The following is a 16,266-nucleotide window of genomic DNA, read 5'->3' as shown; positions in this document are numbered from 1 at the left end:
ATCAGCCGAATAAGCCAAAAGAGTACCTGTGGCTGCTGAAGCAATCACGTGCTTCAGAATATCTAAGAATAATGTGAAAACCTTGGCATCGGAGCTCTCTGGATGCAAAGAACAGAAACCAACTCTGATTTTAATTAAAGCAAAAGAAGGACATTTTTAGAAAGCCGTAGGTAGCTACCGCAGTCCTGGTGGCTGGTACACGACAGGGATTTACTGCCCGTGGTTCTGGAGGCTGGAAAACCTAAGGTCAAGGCACCCGCAGATTTGGTGTCGGGTGAGAGCCCAGCCGGCTTCCGGGTTCAGGGAGGGATGGCCACCTACCCACGGGGCCCTCGCGTGGTGGTGGAGGTGAGGGGGCTCTGGGGGGGCCTCTGCTGAGGGGCTCACGAGGCTCCACCCTCAGGACCTCGTCTCCCCTCAAAGGCCCCACCTCCAAACACCATCGCTTTGGGAATTAGGTTTCAGCACATGAATTTTGGGTGCGATACAGACATTCAGTCCATAGTGCTCCGAGGACCAAAGAAAACAGTGGTGAACCGGGGCTCAGAAAGGACAAAGCCACGTGGCCTTGGGATTACAACATCCTCAGGGCCACCATGGAAGAAATGTGTCCTGTTTCTGCGCCCACGCGGCTCCCTGAAGATTAACACTGCCAGCAAACAGATTGAGCTTGATGGGGCCTGGCGGGGCTCAAGGATCCTCCCTCTTGGGGGTGGAGAAGAGTTGCAAGGCATCTTGTAGGAAGGGGTACAGGTTTAACAAAAGAAAGGACAAAGAGGAAGTTTGAGCCAGAATCTGTAGGGAACGAAATGCATTTATCTGTTCAGTCAGTAGGCGTTGACTGCTCTTGACTGCTCGCCTGCTGGTCCCCTTCTGTGCCAGAACCCACTGGGACGTGGGGAAGTCTGAGTAGTGGCGTCCCAACCCCTGCCCCCAACGAGCTTGCAGCCCAGCGGGGAGGCAATGCAACAACCGATTGATTCCAGGGAGTAAACCATAAACCGTAATATGGCCCCCAGCGTGTGCTCAAAGGCATCTCCTGGCCTGTCCCCACAGAGGGCCAGTCGGGCCCCAAAGGAAGCGACAAAAGGGGCAGAGACCCCGGCTGGGAGTAAAGCTTCAGCCAGCAGGGACTGAAGAAGCTCGGACCCGTGGATTCCGGGGGCAGGCCGCCCAGAGCAGCACCAGGCTTTGGGGTGACTGGTGCCTGGGCTGGCAGGTTGTCTATAGCTTCCCGTCCGGGTGGCACAGCAGAGGGACAGCAGTCAGGAGGAGCCGTAGAGCTCTCACCCATGACTCACCCAGAAGGCCAGGGTCACCTGCTAGAGCCTCAGCCAGCTCCGGGCTCAGTCACTGGAGGGTTCATTCTTCCGGGGGTTGCATGGGACAAGCACAGATACAGCAGGATGTCCGCTGGTCTGTTCCGTGTCCAGTTACTCCCAGAGGCCACGGGAGCAGCTGGTGTCACCCTTCCACCCCGGCAAGCCTGCTGTGACTCTCCTCTGCAGGCAAGGAGCCGAGGGTGCATCCCCCTGGAGCTCACTCACTCTGGCCCTTCTAGAACACCCTCCGGGAATCCAGAATACAGTTCTCCGTCCAAATGGGAATCTGGGACCTGTGCAAGCCCTTTTCTGTTCATCCTCCCGAAGATGGACCAAGGAGCCAGTGGCTGCGCCCCTACGTCTGAGGGCAGCTTTGGGGGTCAGTGGGGAGCCCACACATGGAGCCGGGCTGCCACACGAGTGGGCAAGCCCTTCACAGTGTGGGACGGAGCTGTGGGCAAGAAGGGAAGGGGCCGCCCTCGGGCCTGTTCTTCCCGTGAAACCAAGCTCTGCTCCGAAACCCCGAAGAGTCAAGATTTCTGAATCCAGACCCGGCCTTCCAGGGCATTTTGAACTTGTATTTGTCCAAGTCGGAGGGCAGGACGTGTTTTGTGTAGCAAATGGTCAGCTTGATTTAGCATCGCACGTGTTAGGGCCACACGTAAATGAGCCCCCTCCGCCCCCAGCCCTGGACTTTACCCTGCTTCCCACCACCCACCTCTTGGCCCCGAGACCCGCCCCCATGATGCAGGGCAGGCACCCAGTGGTCCCTGCAGCTCCGAAGCAGCACCGGGGAGTGGGTCTGGACCAGACAGTGACAGCAGGCCCCGGGGTCCTGGAGGACTGAGCAGCCTGTCCCCACAGTCACCGGCAGCGCATTGGTCACACGCGGGCAGCATGTGCCAGACCCTGGGAGCACAGCTGTGGGCGAGACGGGTGGGGGCCCTGCACCCAGGAGGCTGGCCGTCTGGTCGGGAGAGGCGGACACTAGACAAATAGATGGAAGACGTCCCTAGGCCTGTGCTAAACTCGGAAGAGAAAGAGAACCAGAAATCTGGGCAAGCGAGGACGAGGAGGGAGGAAGGAGAGCTGGCCCCAGGCAGCACCGAGCCGGCCTCCTCTGAGACCTGCCGGGACGGAGGAGACAGCAGAGCCGGAGGCTGCGGCCGAGGACTGAGCCACCCAAAGCCCTGCAGATCCGGGCCAGAGGCTAACGAGGGGGTTGCGGGAGGCGGCGGCAGCGGCTGCAGGGGTCAGTCCACCAGCAGACCTGCATGTTCTAAAGCTCCCCCGGGTGGCCTGGTGGAGAGTGGATGGAGCAGGGGACCGGGACGGGGTGCGGGAGCTGGGCCCGGGGACAGCTGGTCATGGGGATGGGGCAGGGACGACCCCAGGGACAGCTGGCCGCGGGGATGGGGCAGGGGCGCCGGGCAGAGAGTGGGGGGTAGCGTGAGTCAGGCCACCCCGGGTACCGGCAGTCAGCTGTAGCCCCTACCTCGAGGCCACTGCTGACCCGGGTGGACATCCTACCCCCTCCGACGCGGCCTCCCAGGGGTCATCCAACCAGCCAGCTTGAAGGACACGCACAGTCCCCACCACCCAGCCACCTCTGCCTCAGGGCCCCTCCTGGTCCCTCACAGCCCTGAGATGAGGGCCGCACCTGTCGTGCCGGGGCCGGGGGCAGGGAGAGGGGACAGCAGGCCGAGAACTTGACGGATGGGCCTCACTGGACACTTCCCAGCAGGAGAAATGAGACCCGTCCGCCTGCCGGGACGGGGGAGGGAACACCCGTGCGTGCTCACCCACACCCACCTCTCTGGCGCGCACCCCGGGGGACACGCTCACCTTGCCCCCCCCTTTTTTTTTTTTTTTAATAAATTTTTTTAAATTATTTATTTATTTATGATAGTCACAGAGGGAGAGAGAGAGAGAGGCAGAGACACAGGTGGAAGGAGAAGCAGGCTCCATGTACCGGGAGCCCGACGTGGGACCCGATCCCGGGTCTCCAGGATCGCGCCCCGGGCCAAAGGCAGGCGCCAAACCGCTGCGCCACCCAGGGATCCCCACCTTGCCCCCCCTTATGCTGGAAAGCACTGGGCTCAGCAGCCCGACCCCGACCCCACACCCTCCGCCCCACAGAGGCCCAGCTCGCATCTGGCCCGAACCTGACGCCGCCCTGCACTCGGTCTTCCAGGCTCTTCCCACACCTCAGGGAGGTCCTGCCCTCCACCCCAAGCTCCAAAGCCAGCCCTGATGCCCCCCTCCCAGGACCTCCCTGTGAGTGACCCCGGGGGCACCAACTACCCCAGCCTTGCAGGAAGCTGAATCAACTGTCATGAGCATTATTGGGTAATTTTTCCAAACAGAGGGTGTTAATGGTGTCCCTAGGGAGTCTGGAAGCATCTAGAAGGGTCCGATTCAATACCCCATCCTACCACCGACACACAGGAGGTGCCCGGCCAAAGTACATTCATGAAGGAAGTGGTTGATGCCAGGCGGGGCAGGGAGGCGGCCTGCAGGTGAGCGACAAGGGGGTCAAGGGGCCGTTGTCAGATGCGCCCGCCTCTGCCGAGGAGGCTGGGAGTGTCAGGCTGGGAGATTTTACTTCTGCGTGGCTCCCTTCCAGGCTCAGACCACCCGCCGGGCCTCTGAGGGGGCCCACAGTGGCCCAGGGGGAGGCAGGCCGCTCCCCACTCTCCTCCCAGCCCCTCCAGCACCTGCTCAGCCTGCCCGGCTCCCCCATCCTCTTTTAGTCTTTGAAACAGAGTGTGTGGGGCGCCTCCTGTGTGCTGGGCACCCCTGGCACCTTGGGTGCATGAGCGACACAAAAGCCCCTGTGTGTCCCCGCGGAGCTGCAGGGTGGGGGCCCCAGGGGACGCACCCTCGGGGCTTAAGAACAAGACAGGGGAGGGCAATCAGGAGCGTGGGCGCAGGCCTCAGCCGTCACTAGGGCTCCACGAGCCGGAGGAACAGACCTGAGAGAGACAGAGACGGGGCGGGGGGGGGGGGGGTGGGCAGCCGCGGGGAAGCCTGGGGGGCGCCTGAGCCCCTGCACCGTTCATTCCAGAAGCCAGAGCCCGAGTGGTCAGGCTGGGCCGGGGGTGGAGGACAGGGGCAGAAGGGCCCTGGGGTGGGGCCCCGAGGCCCAGGCAGGGTGGAGAGGCGGGTGGGTAAGGACCTGGGCCTCAGCTCTACAGGAGGGGAGGCTCGGGCTATAGCAGATGCACGTGCAACTCTGGCGCCCAGAACAAGGTGGGCGGACAGGAGGCAGCGGGGAGCCCAGTGGGGCTGGGGGCTGAGGGGGCAGGAGTGGCAGATGCCGCACGGACAGGGCTAGAGCCCGCTGACTGCGGACACGCTGGACACAGGGGACGTGATGGTGGGTGCCGTGGGGCGCCGTGGGGCCCGCTGAACGCCCACAGACGGTGAGGGCGGGTGCCCGGGGCATATGGACTCGGGGGGCCGGTGGAGAGCTGGGGAGGGGACCGCCCACTGCTCGAGTCCCGGAAGCCAGCCCCCCTGCCCCCGCCCAGGAGCCACATTACAAGAGCAATTGTGCTGATGGCGAGGACCCCAGCACGCACCTCCCAAGCCCCGCAAGCCCCGCAACCGCCTACCAGGGAAGGCCCCGCTGTACGGGGAGGAGCTCCCAGAGGCCCGATGGTCGATGGTCGAGGCGGGGACCAGCACCCGTCCAGGAGGGCCCGGCCGGTCGACGCCTGCAGCAGCAGGGGCTCCTCCCAGGGCCTCCCAGACCCGCTCACTAGCTGCTGGGTCATTCCCACTTTGGGAAGATTTGGGGGGGATTTGTGGGACTTCTTCCGCCACGTGCCGCCAGGGCCATCACAGCTGTGGGTCGGAGGTGGCACCCAAGTTGGGGGAGAGTAACAGATCTTTATCCAACACACTAGGGAAGGAAGGTGAGCTCATGGAGAGACTGAGCTCTGGGAGGGAGGGGTACTGAGAAGGGGGGTGACCCGGCCCTGTCCTAGGGGGAAGCCCGTGTGAGGGACATGGAGGGCAGCAGGACCCCCCAGAGACGACCAAGCAACACCCCTTCCCCTTCTCTGGGAGCACAGTCGAGCCTCCAGAGCTGGGGGGCGATAGAACCAGATGTGGTCCGGCTGCCTCTGAAGACTGATGAGAGAGCAGAGAGAGGGAAGGAGAGAGGGGAGGAGAGAGAGAGGGGGGAGGTAGGGAGAGAGAGGGGGAAGGTCGGAAGGAGAGGACTGGCAGAGGGGGGAGGGGGGAGGGGAGGGGACGGGAGGGGGGAAGGCAGGGGCAGGGGTGGGGGCGGGGAGGGGTTGGGCAGAAGGAGGGGGAGGAGGGGAGAAAGAAAGAGGAGGCGGCAGGGAGTGCCCGGGAAGCCCTGAGGCCAGGTGGGGAAGGGCTGAGGCCAGGTGGGGCTGCAGGCCAGGGAGGAGGAGCCAGGAGCCTATAGGGGAGGCCCTGCGGGGAGGGGCCAGAGGCCTCAGGTGCCCCTGAGGGGGGTGAGGGTGGCCTGCCTGGAGCTGAAGGAGCTCAGGTCCAAGACTGAACTGATTCTCCCAAAACTGTTTAAGAAAATGGCCAGGGCCCCTGCTGGGAGGGCCGATGCTCAGCTTTGCGGGGAGGGTGGGACCCCGCAGCAGGGACTGCACCCCGGGGGTGCACACTGGGGAGGCACCGGCCAGGTCGGGCTCCAGGGGGCGCCACGGTGGGCCTGAGCAGCTCGGAGCAAGTGGGGGGACGAGAAAGGGCACAGGGGGGCAGGTGGGGTATGGGGAGGCTGCTCAGCCTGCCTTCCTGTGCTTCCTGTTGTCAGGAGCGCTGCCATCCCTAATGAGGTCCCTAATGAGGTCCCTAATGAGCAGTACTAACGCCGAGGCCTGGCTCCCCAATGGCTGCCCTATTTGCTGCTGGCTGGGCTCCCCACCTCCTCCCCCAGATGGTGGGTCAGTCCCAAGTTCAGTCTCAAGGCCTCATTCATGGCCTTCCGTCCTGGGCCTGCCACCCGCCCGTGGTGACACGTCGGGCGGCGCCTGCCCTCTTGCCGGGACCGTGACACCTGATGGCCGGGGCCTGGGGAGCCTTCACACCAAATAGCCCGACCACGATTTCATTTCACGGACACAGAAGCTGCGGCTTTGGGTTTATACACCTACGAGCTCAGGCCTGCGGGTCTCCAGGACTGAGGTCCTGTCCTTCGCACGTGTGAACACGGCTACCCCCCAAATAGGAATCACGAGCTTTCCTCTCCTGGCCTTTCCTTCTTTTATCATCACCACCTGGACTCAGCGCCGGTAGAAACGAGCTGGCCGGTGTTGCCCGGTGTCCTGACCTGGTCGGTGCCCTGGCAGGGAGTGTCCCAGCCCGTCCCCTTGAGCGCACGCAGGAGGGCGGCTTCGGGGTGGCCCAGACTGCCTGGCCCACGCCTCCCTGGGGGACCCACCCCGCCTCCCTCTAGGCTTTTCCCTCCTGCTTGTCCCTCCTGATCCCACCGCAAGGACTGCCTGGCATCGGCTTGGTGTCCACCCACCAGGAGCCAATGAGGGAGGCCTGGCCAGAGGGGCTGGGTGCAGAGTGTAAGCTGCAAGCAGGGCTCTCCCAGGACGTCCCCCGGGGAGCACAGGGGACAGAGCTACAGTTCGGAGCAGTTCACCGCCTCCAGTGACTGTGCACTTCTCAAAACCCCTTGGTTTCCAGGGAAGCAGGAAAAACCGCCAACCCCTCCCACAGTCGCCACCAGAGTCCGTGGGTCTAGAGCAACTGCAGTGGAATCGGGCCGCGTGATGCTGGTCGTTCCTCTGATGGGAGAAGAAAATTCCCTGGGAATCCATGCCGCTCGCGTCTTGAAAATTGGGGGCTTAAAAGAAGAGGATGACTTCCTATAACCTGAGAGAGACTCAGGAGAAACCGAGTCAGGAAGGCCTCCGTGTCTCTTGACTAGATCTCCCGGGCTGTCCCAGGAGACCAGGCCACAGGAATCCTGTGGCTGCCGCACTGGGGGTCTGATGGCGACCAAGGACACACAGATTATCCAGTGTCCCGGCGAGCAGAGGAGCGAGGCCAGGGAGAGGCGCGGAAGGCCGCAGAATGGAGGCAAGGGACTCGGTGCTGCTGGCATCTCCACGGAAACCAGCGAGGACTCGGGACTGTACTTGGGGTTCCCGCTCCCCCGGGGGCAGCGGCTGTGCACAGAGCCTACGGTGTGCCCGCCTGCTGACACGGCCCGCCTAACATTTACGAGCCCATTGTGAAACACGGCTGTTATAAAAGATGCATTTCTGTGAATTTGCAATTAAATTATAGTAAAACGAAAGAGCTGCGTACTGAAAACTCATCACTTCCTGATTATTTTACTAAGGTTCCCTTTTTTTTTTTTTTTTTTTGAGAGAGAGAGAGCGTGCAATGCGGGGGAGGGACAGAGAGAGAGGAAGAGAGAATCTTAAGCAGACTCTACACTCAGCCAGACGCGGGACTCCATCCCACAGCCCTGCAATCGCGACCTGAGCTGAAATCAAGAGCCGGACACTCGACTGACCGAGCCAGGGCTGGAGGTCATTGACTCCCGTGGACTTCCCAGGGTGCGTGGAGTCGTCCTGCTGGGAGCCGTTCCCAGAGCCTCTCTGAAATCTTTTTTATGGCTTTTTAGCGAACTCTGCGTGTCCTTGTGTGCTCAGCCTCCGCATGAAGGCTGTGGGAGCACGGACCCCGGGTTCCCGGAACGGGGACGGTGATGTCGCTCAACGCCACTTTGACAGCCAGCTGGCTGGCAGGCCCTCCCTCAGCCGTCCAGGAGGCTGAACTGGAGGCTCCCGGCCTGGGAGGCCTCCCCGTGTCATCCCGTACAGTCCCCTGCCGGAGGGTTCTCCCTCAGCGTGCCAGGCCCGGTGCCTGCCGAAAATGCAGCTATCTGCAAGCAGGTCCCCCTCCAGATGCTCATAAATGTGTCCAAACACAGCGAGGGGACAGATGGCTCCTGCAGTCCTCTGCTCCCCTCACCAGCCGACCCCTTACCCCTGTACCCCGCCCAGCCCCGAGAACCCCCGCCACCCCCGGGCTTCCGGCCTGGCTCCCTCTCCGCTCTCTGTCCTACTCCTCCCAGGAGAAAGCCGACCAGAGGGCCCCGCGGTTGTGTGTAAGCAGGCAGGGGTTTGGGGCCTTCCGGGTGTAGAAACTGGAAACCCGGGTACCTTGAGGTCCACCCATTGCCCACACGTCCCGCAGTTCCAGGGAAGGAGCACAGAGCACCGGAGGCCTCGAGGGGCAGAGGGGCAGAGAGGCACTGTCAGCGGGCAGGTGGCCAGGCGGCCGCGGGCAGATCCACAGTCTCCAGGAGACCCTCCGCCCCCAGGCCGGGCCCACCGCCACCTGCCACCTGTTGCGGCCGCCCCATGGGGACTACAACTGCTTGGTCCCCTAAAGGCAGCGGACCTGGAATGTGATGCTTAGGGCTCCCTGACAGGAGAGCTGGGACGGAGGGATAGAAGCCCTCGGCCACCAAAACTGGATTCCAGAGAAGAAACATCTCTGTGGCAGCTGGGGCCAGAGCTCTAGGACGCAGCTGCTGTTGGAGGTCGGTGAGGAGTTGCGGCGAGGGGTTGCGGCCTCACCCTTTGCCAGGCCCGCGGGAGGAGGAACCCAAACACCAGAGAAACAGCCTGGCGTCCTCCTGGAGTCGAACACGCCCAACACGTGGGCATCAGCCAACACCTGCCTTATTACCTTCGCGGCCTTGCTCAAGGCATCCATCCCTCAGGCCCCGGGGTCTTCATCTGTGCAGGAAGACGGGGCTGGGCTTCCCAGGACGACAGCAGGGATTGCAGAAGACCAAATCCTGGAGAGCGCCGGGCATCTCATGGGCGCCCCCTCTCCACTAAACGGGGGCGGGGGTGCGGGGGCAGCTGCGTTAGATGCCCTGGAAGGTCTTTCTACCCCAGGGTGTGACTCCAAACCCTTCCCGGCGGTGGAGAAGGAAGGCCTACACCCCCCACCCCCGGGAGGGAGGAGGAAGAGCGCGGAGGAGGGCCTGGAGCCTTGGGGAGGTCCTGCGGGCAGCGCCCCGGTTCTCCTCGTCCGCCTTGGGGGCGGGGGCGCGCCGGGCAGTGGCCGCGGCGGTGAGGGGCGGGCGGAAGCACAGCAGCCAGCGCGGTCTGAGGTCTTACAGGTGCTTTATTGTGCTAACACTGCCCCGGGGAGCTCGGCTCGCTCCGCCACCAGCGGGTCCCCACCCGCCCGCGCTCCCGCCCCGGGCCCTCGGCCGCGCGCCCGCGCTCCCCCTGCGCCCCGCCCCCGTCCCCGTCCCCGTCCCCGCGGCGCTCCCGCCCCGGCAGGTGCGCTGACTCCCGCGCGGGCCCCGGGGAGGCGCCCTGACGCCCGGGGAGGCCCGGAGGCCCGGAGGCTCAGGGAGGCCCGGGGAGGCCCGTTGTCCTGGGGAGGCCCGGAGTCTTGGGATGGCCCGTTGTCCTGGGGAGGCTCGGAGGATCAGGGAGGCCCGGGGAGGCCCGGAGTCCTGGGGAGGCCTGGCGGCCCGGGCGTACGCGGCGGCGGAGCTGAGCGCATCCCCAGCGGTGGCCGAGCCGAGCGCATCCCCAGCGACCAGCCGAGCGCATCCCCAGGCGGGCGGCCGCGCTCACACCAGGAGGCCGTCGGTGCGCTGCTGCCCGGGCCCCTCGGCGCGGTCGGCGGGCTCGGCGCTCTTGACCTTGACGTAGACCGGGGAGGGGCCCGCTTCGCAGGCGGCGGCGGCGCAGGGCGCCAGGGCCACGTCCTCGGGGCCGCCGCAGGGCGGGGGCGCGAACTTGCGGCGCAGGGAGCGGCTGACGGTCTGCGGCGGGTACCCCAGCAGGTGGGAGACGCTGCGGCCGCGCCCGCCGGCCTTGCACCCGGGCGCCTCGGCGTCCTCTCTGTGGAAACAACAGGCGGGCGGGTGAGGGCGCTCCCGGGGCGCGGCGTGGGCACGGCCTGGCGGACCCGCCTCCCCGCCTGCGCCCCGGCCTCCGCGCCTGCACCTGCACCTGCCCCCGCCTCCCCCAGGCCTGCCCCGCGGGTGCCCCCGCCCGCCCCGCGGGGAGGGAGGGGGGACCCGGAGGAGCCGCCTTACCTGTCCTTGTGTCCTTCGCCTTACCTGTCCTTCTGTCCTTCGCTAGCACCAACCGGCCCTCTCGCTCCCTCTTCTCCTGACCTCTGCCCCTCCACCTCCTGCTCCAGCTCGTCCTCGTCCCCAGGGCACTGCAGCCATTAGCACGACTAGTCTTGTCCTAGTTTTATTTCTAGTTGGTTCCTAATGTAAGTTATTAGCACTATCCTCACTACAGACTCTTCTCAAGTAAGCGTGTCCAGAATTGTCACCGGCGCGAGACAAGGGAAGACACGCGGAAACACGGGCCCTGCCCTCCAGGAGCTTACAGTCTACACAGGACAAAAAGGCAGGCGCACAGACAGGAGGAAACGGAGGGCAGGGGAGTGGAGGTGAAGACTGGCGCGGGAGGGGGACAGAGGAGCCCCGACGACATGCTGCGGTCCCAGCACTCCTGGCGATGGCGGGCAGGGTGGGGGTGGCGGGCAGGGGTGAGGAGGGGCAGGGCGCCGGTCCCCGCCGCTTGGCAGCATGCAGCATGCATCAGGTTTTACCTGATTTCACTAGCCAAGTCGCCGCAGGCCCCGCCGCCGACCCCGCCGCCGTTGCTGTAGCCGAAGGCACCGCGGGCGCCGCCGGCCCCGGCGCCCCCGCAGCAGCAGCAGACGAGCCCCCAGATGCCCACCAGCAGACAGCCCAGCATGAGCAGAGAGCCCAGCACTGCGCCTATGATCATGCCTATGCGCCGGGAGTCTGTGGAGAGAAGCGGACAGTCAGGTGCGGGCAGCTCCTCTGTGGGAGACCAAGGCCCCCCCATCCCCGGCCCCAGGATCTCGGGGCCCTGGGACACCCCGTGAGGAAGGACGGGACATGCACGGGCACGTTTCTCCCAGGGCCTGCCCTAGCTGAGCCTTAGGCCCTGTGGGGGTGAGGAGCAGAGCCCCGGAGGCTGCAGGTACAGCCCAGCTTCCTCCAGCCGCGCCCTCTGGGTCCCGGGGCCCCCAGGGGCACTGCCCCCGCACCTACCTGAGACCTTCACCTCCACCACGCACACACTGTAGCCCACGTGGTTGGCCACTGTGCACTGATAGAGCCCATTATCCTCGCTCGAGATGTCTTTCAGCAGCAGGTCCCCATTGTTCAGACCTGAAACTGAAGGAGCACCGGGGGCTGTGGCGAGGCCCGGACTCAGGGCCCGGCCTAGTCCCCTGCAGGGGGGGCGGAAGGAGGGAGGGTGTATGCTCGTGCAGCGCATGTGTGCACACACACACACACAGATCCGCCCCACTCTCCAGGCAGAGGCAGCATTCGTTCCCTCTGCGACCTTAGGGAAAGCTGTTCCCTCCCCGGGCCTCGCTGTCCTTCTCTGCACTGTGAGGACAAGGTTGGGCCAGAGGAATCTAAAGGGCCTCCCCCCCCCAGCTCTGATGCGATCTGCTCAGTTGTGAGCACCACCCCGCTCGTCCCCGTGCCAGCTGCCTCCCACGCCTCGTCCCACGGAGCCCTCACACGGTGTAATTTCTCTCGGGTGTGAGGCAGCCAAGGCACAGGGACATGCAGCCGCCTGCCCGGGTCTTGCCGCCAGCAGTGGTGCAGCCGGGGCTCCGGCCTCGCTCTTAGTCTCTGCCTCTGACCCCCTCTCTCCCTCCTCGGCCCCCCGCCCGGCCCGCTGCTCAGTCCCACCTTGGTTCAGGGAGCTGTGGAAGGACTCCTGGTAGGAGAGCTCCGAGTGGAAGCTGTGCTGGGAGTGGTAGGAGCCGGCGCGGTAGGGGTGGGTGTGCCCGCTGATCTTGGCCCACTTGTAGGAGAGAGGCGGGGTGCCCCCGTTGGCAAAGCACTTCAGCACCACGTCATTGCCGCGGGTCATGTGGCCCTCGGACCAGCACATGGGCACCGCAGGCCGCGCTGCAGAGAACGGGCCGAGTGTGAGCCAGGGCACAGCCAAGAGGCTCGGAAGTCCGGGCAGGGGGCGCCCGGTGGCGCCCGGCCGTACCTTGGACGGTGACGATGACCTTCCGGCTGGCCATGGTGGTCTTCTTCACCCTGCACTCATAGGTGGCTGTGTCCGACACCTGCAGGTTCATGAGGTTGATGGATGCGTCGTACTGACTGGGGTCCGAGGCTGCAAAGCGGACCCTCTGCTGCAGGTGGGGGAGGTTGCCGTGGTTGATCCTCTTGTCCTGGTAACTAAGGAACTGTGGAGAGAAGAAGGCTAGAATGGTGACGCGGGCGCCGGGAGCACCGCACGGGGCTTCTCTGAGACTCTCTGGAGGGTAAGGATGGTCGTGGTGACCCCTGACCTCGTAGTGAATCAGTGGGAGCAGATGGGCACGGGCACGACGGCCCTGAGGCCTCCCGTGCCCTCTGGGCCCTGAGGGGGAAAGCGGCCTGTGATTTGGGATTGCAGAGCCCTCCTCCCTGCCGCCCCGTTCCCGGAGAGGCCATGGGGCAAGTTCAAGATTATCTGCTTATCTGCCCTCGTCCCCACCCCGCAGGGTGTATGCCCCCCAGGGGGACCCGAGAAGTGTAGGGGAAGGGGAACGCCAGGCCTGGCACTCACCACATTCTCCCGATGTGAGGGGTCTGAATTGAGCTGCATCCACTCGATGTCCAGCCCGTTGGGACCATAGTCTTCAGGGTCCAGAATGTAGGGGCAGCCCAGCCTCACATTGTCACCTTCTGCCAAGTACAGGACCTCCTGGCCGTCCCCGTTGATCCGCACAGCGGACAGCAGAGCTAGGGGAGAAGGCCGGGGGCGGGGTCAGCCTCAGCGCATCTCCCCTGCACCCTCAGTGGAGTCCCCCGGGAGGGAGGGGCTGGGCTCAGCGCGTGCGCATGCATGAACGCAGGGACCGGTCTCTGTGCGTGTCTGTGCATGCTTGCGTACACACGTCTGTGTTCTGCGATTGCATCCGAATCCTGCGTGGATGTGTATGGCCGCTGGGTACGCTTGCGTGTATGTGTGTGTGAGGACGTGCACGTGCGTGTGTCGTGTGCTTATGAGTATTTGTGGCTCCTCTGGTGTGCTGCGGGGATACTCAGGCGTACAGCCAGGAGGTATCTTACATAGTGGCTGCGTGTGTGTGTGCGCGCGTGTGTGTGAACACGCGAAGCAACCAGAGTTGTTAAACGCCCCGCCGGAGAAGCCCCGCCGGAGAAGGCTCGTTAAAAGGCACCTCTGTCTGGGCCAGGTGAGGCGCACCTGCCTGGAGTTAGGAGGATGGAGCCACGGCCTCTAAGGTCCCTTTGCAGCCCCAAGGAGCAAAAGCCTGGACGCGCTTGTGAGTCTCTGCAGGACAGTGCGTGTCTGTGGCTGTGTGCCCGGCTGTGTCAGGGCCCTGAGCCATCCTTTGCGCCTGTGCGTGAAGGGGGGCCGCCATGAGCAGAGCCGGGCTGTGCCCAATGGTGAGTGATGGCGTGTGCCAGTCACATGGCCGCAGGCACCTGCAGGACCATCGGGCCTCACGTGATGACACGGCGTTGTGGACGCCGCGTCCTGCCCCTCGTGCGACGGTGTGGCTCCATGGTGTGGCTCGGGTGCAGCCACCCTGGCTCGCTCACCCCGGTGGGGCCCCTCCCACTGCGAGCAGCCCTGGCGCCCTGAGTCAGCCCTGGTGAGCGGCCAGGATGGGAGCCCAGGCCTGAGCTCCTTGCCCTCCCTACCCTGAAGCCCCAGGCGAGCACTAGCCCCAACCGGTTCGACCCAAAGAGGAAGGCGGAGGGGAGGGGGTGTGCCGGGCCCCAACCTGGCAAGCAGGGCAGGCAGGCTCCCTGTCCCGGGCGCCGCAGCCCAGCCTGGCCCGCTCTCCTCCTGGATTCCTGACAGCCAGCCCATCCCTGGGCACCCAGCCCTGGTCTCGGCGCCGCAGGCCACTCGGCCCTTCTGTCCATCTCTCTGGGAACCACGTTCTGGTTAGAGAGTGTCGCCCAGGTGCAGGGACACGTGGTCACAGCCACGAACCTTCAGGGCAGGTGTATCCCATGCAGTCCCAGCCTCCTAGCCCCCCAGACAGGGACACCTCCGCACGCAAGCGCAGGTGCGTGTTAACCCAGAGGACGCACAGTCCTAGAGGCCTGGGGCCTCCCTGCAGCAGCAGTGTGTGGTCCTACGGTGCCAGCAGGGCCCTTCCGACGCCCCCAATGCCTCGGGGATCCCTGAGCCTGCCCCTAGGAGCCCTGGCAGGGCCAGCACGGGGGCACTAACGGGATGTGGTGCTGCTTCCTCCAGCCCCGGGGCCAAGACAACTAGCTCCCGAGATAAGGATCCTGGGGCTCCCTGCCAGGGCCCGGGGCAGCAGGAGGACTGCCAGGGAGGAGCCAGGCTTGCGGAGAGCAGAGGCTCCACCCTGAGGAAGTGCTGCTCAGAGCAGCCCACAGCCCTGAGGACTGTGTTGGGGGGGGGGTGGGGCGCGTGCAGGGGGTCGGCGTGCAGGGAAGGGTCTGGGAAGGAGGGCAGGCCCAGTGAGGGAGCCTCCGCCCTGCAGGAGCCCCGTCCTAGCCTCTCAGCCTCCACCCAGGCTTAGCCCTTCCACACCCCCTCACAATCCCCTGAGAAGTTGTTTCTGGTGTCTCGCCGTGGTCTCTCCTACCGTGGCACCAAAGGAGTGCTCGGGCATGAGAGAGGAGAGAGGCTGGGAGAGGGGCGGAAGCCAGGGTGGGAGAGAGAGCTGGTCAGGAGCCCTGGAGGGGGCAGCAAGGGGGGGGGGAAAGGAGGGGACAGGGGCGCGCCCCAGGGGCTGCGCACCCTCCGCAACCCACACCCTCCATGGGTGTCTACTCTCGGCCTGGAAACCCCTGTGACTTCTCGAGCTGCTTCCACAGCTCCTAACCCTCCCCCTGGGGGGCAGGCTGGAGAGCAAAGTGGGGGGCTGGAGCCCCGCAGGGTCTGTCCTCCCACAGCCACGCCAAGCGCCTCCCTGTCCAGGTCCCGAGGGGGCTCTGCAGGCTGCGGTGAAGTGGTGTCGCCCTTGGGGTCTCCCTCCCCCCAGCCCCAGGCCCCCCACCGCCCAGACCGCCCCCTGTGGACTCCTGAGGCCTCCCCCAGCCGTGCCCTCCTCCGGCTCCGTCCTGGGCCCGGGGACTCCCAGGGCACAGGGCCTGCCCCCAACACCGCTGCTGCGCCCACTCCCACTGCACCCGACCCTGCCTTTGTCCCAACTCTGCGCCCTGGGCTCAGGCCTGGGGGTGGGTGCTCCCGGCTCCCCATCAGCGCCCCCGGCGTCGCTGCTGCCTGCCGCCCGCCTCAGCCCCAGGCCCCGGCTCTCCGGTGAGGCCTGCACCCCGCACACGGCTTGTGCTCACACGTGTGGGCCCCACAGGCTCACAGATACGCTCCATTGGAGACACGCGCCCAAACCTGCAGGCGCAGGGCTGCCCTGGGGAGAGGCCCCTCGCAAACCCCAGCCGGGGGGCGTCTGGACCGCGTGCAGGCCCCGCTGCGGGCCCCTTGATGCCCTGTCCCTGCCCTGCGGCGGCGTGTGGGCGTCCCTGTGGGTGCCCAGCCCCATACCTGGGCTCAGGCACACGAGAAGAAGGTGAAAGGCTCCTCGAACTCCCATGTCTCTAGGCTTGGCTTCTCCTCCGCCGGGGCTGACTATCCCGGGCCGGTGGTGGTGGGTGTATAGGGACAGGTGGGGGGGTGAGGGCCCAGACACTGCCCGGGGTGGCAGGAAGGTGCAATGAGTGTCGGGCCAGAGCTGGAGTTATTTCTATAGGAGGGAGGGGGCCTGGTCCCCGCCTTGGGGAGGAGCCCCGGGAACCCTAATTATCGGGGTGACAGAGTGGCCTACCCAGGCATTAACCCGGCCCTCACCCAAGCTCTTCCCCATCCCGAGAGTGGCGCAGGGCGGCCAGCGGGACTTGTAATTAGGCACCTCTTAAACT

At 65.3% G+C, this 16,266-nt stretch overlaps 1 protein-coding gene across 1 annotated transcript; it reads right to left on the bottom strand.

Annotated features, from left to right (window-relative positions):
- Positions 1–9,480: 9,480 nt before the first annotated feature.
- Positions 9,481–15,941, bottom strand: VSIG8 (V-set and immunoglobulin domain containing 8). The gene is made up of 7 exons (XM_072759723.1): positions 15,893–15,941; positions 12,944–13,119; positions 12,377–12,578; positions 12,067–12,288; positions 11,410–11,529; positions 10,938–11,136; positions 9,481–10,210 (listed from the first exon to the last, which is right to left on the bottom strand). The coding sequence occupies exons 1-7, from the start codon at positions 15,939–15,941 to the stop codon at positions 9,937–9,939; spliced, it is 1,242 nt and encodes a 413-aa protein (XP_072615824.1). The 3' UTR covers positions 9,481–9,936.
- Between the last annotated feature and the right edge of the window lie 325 nt (positions 15,942–16,266).

The sequence above is a fragment of the Vulpes vulpes genome, chromosome 5 (genome assembly GCF_048418805.1).
Source record: "Vulpes vulpes isolate BD-2025 chromosome 5, VulVul3, whole genome shotgun sequence".
Taxonomy (NCBI): Eukaryota; Metazoa; Chordata; class Mammalia; order Carnivora; family Canidae; genus Vulpes; species Vulpes vulpes.
This window is presented reverse-complemented; position numbering and strand designations above follow the sequence as displayed.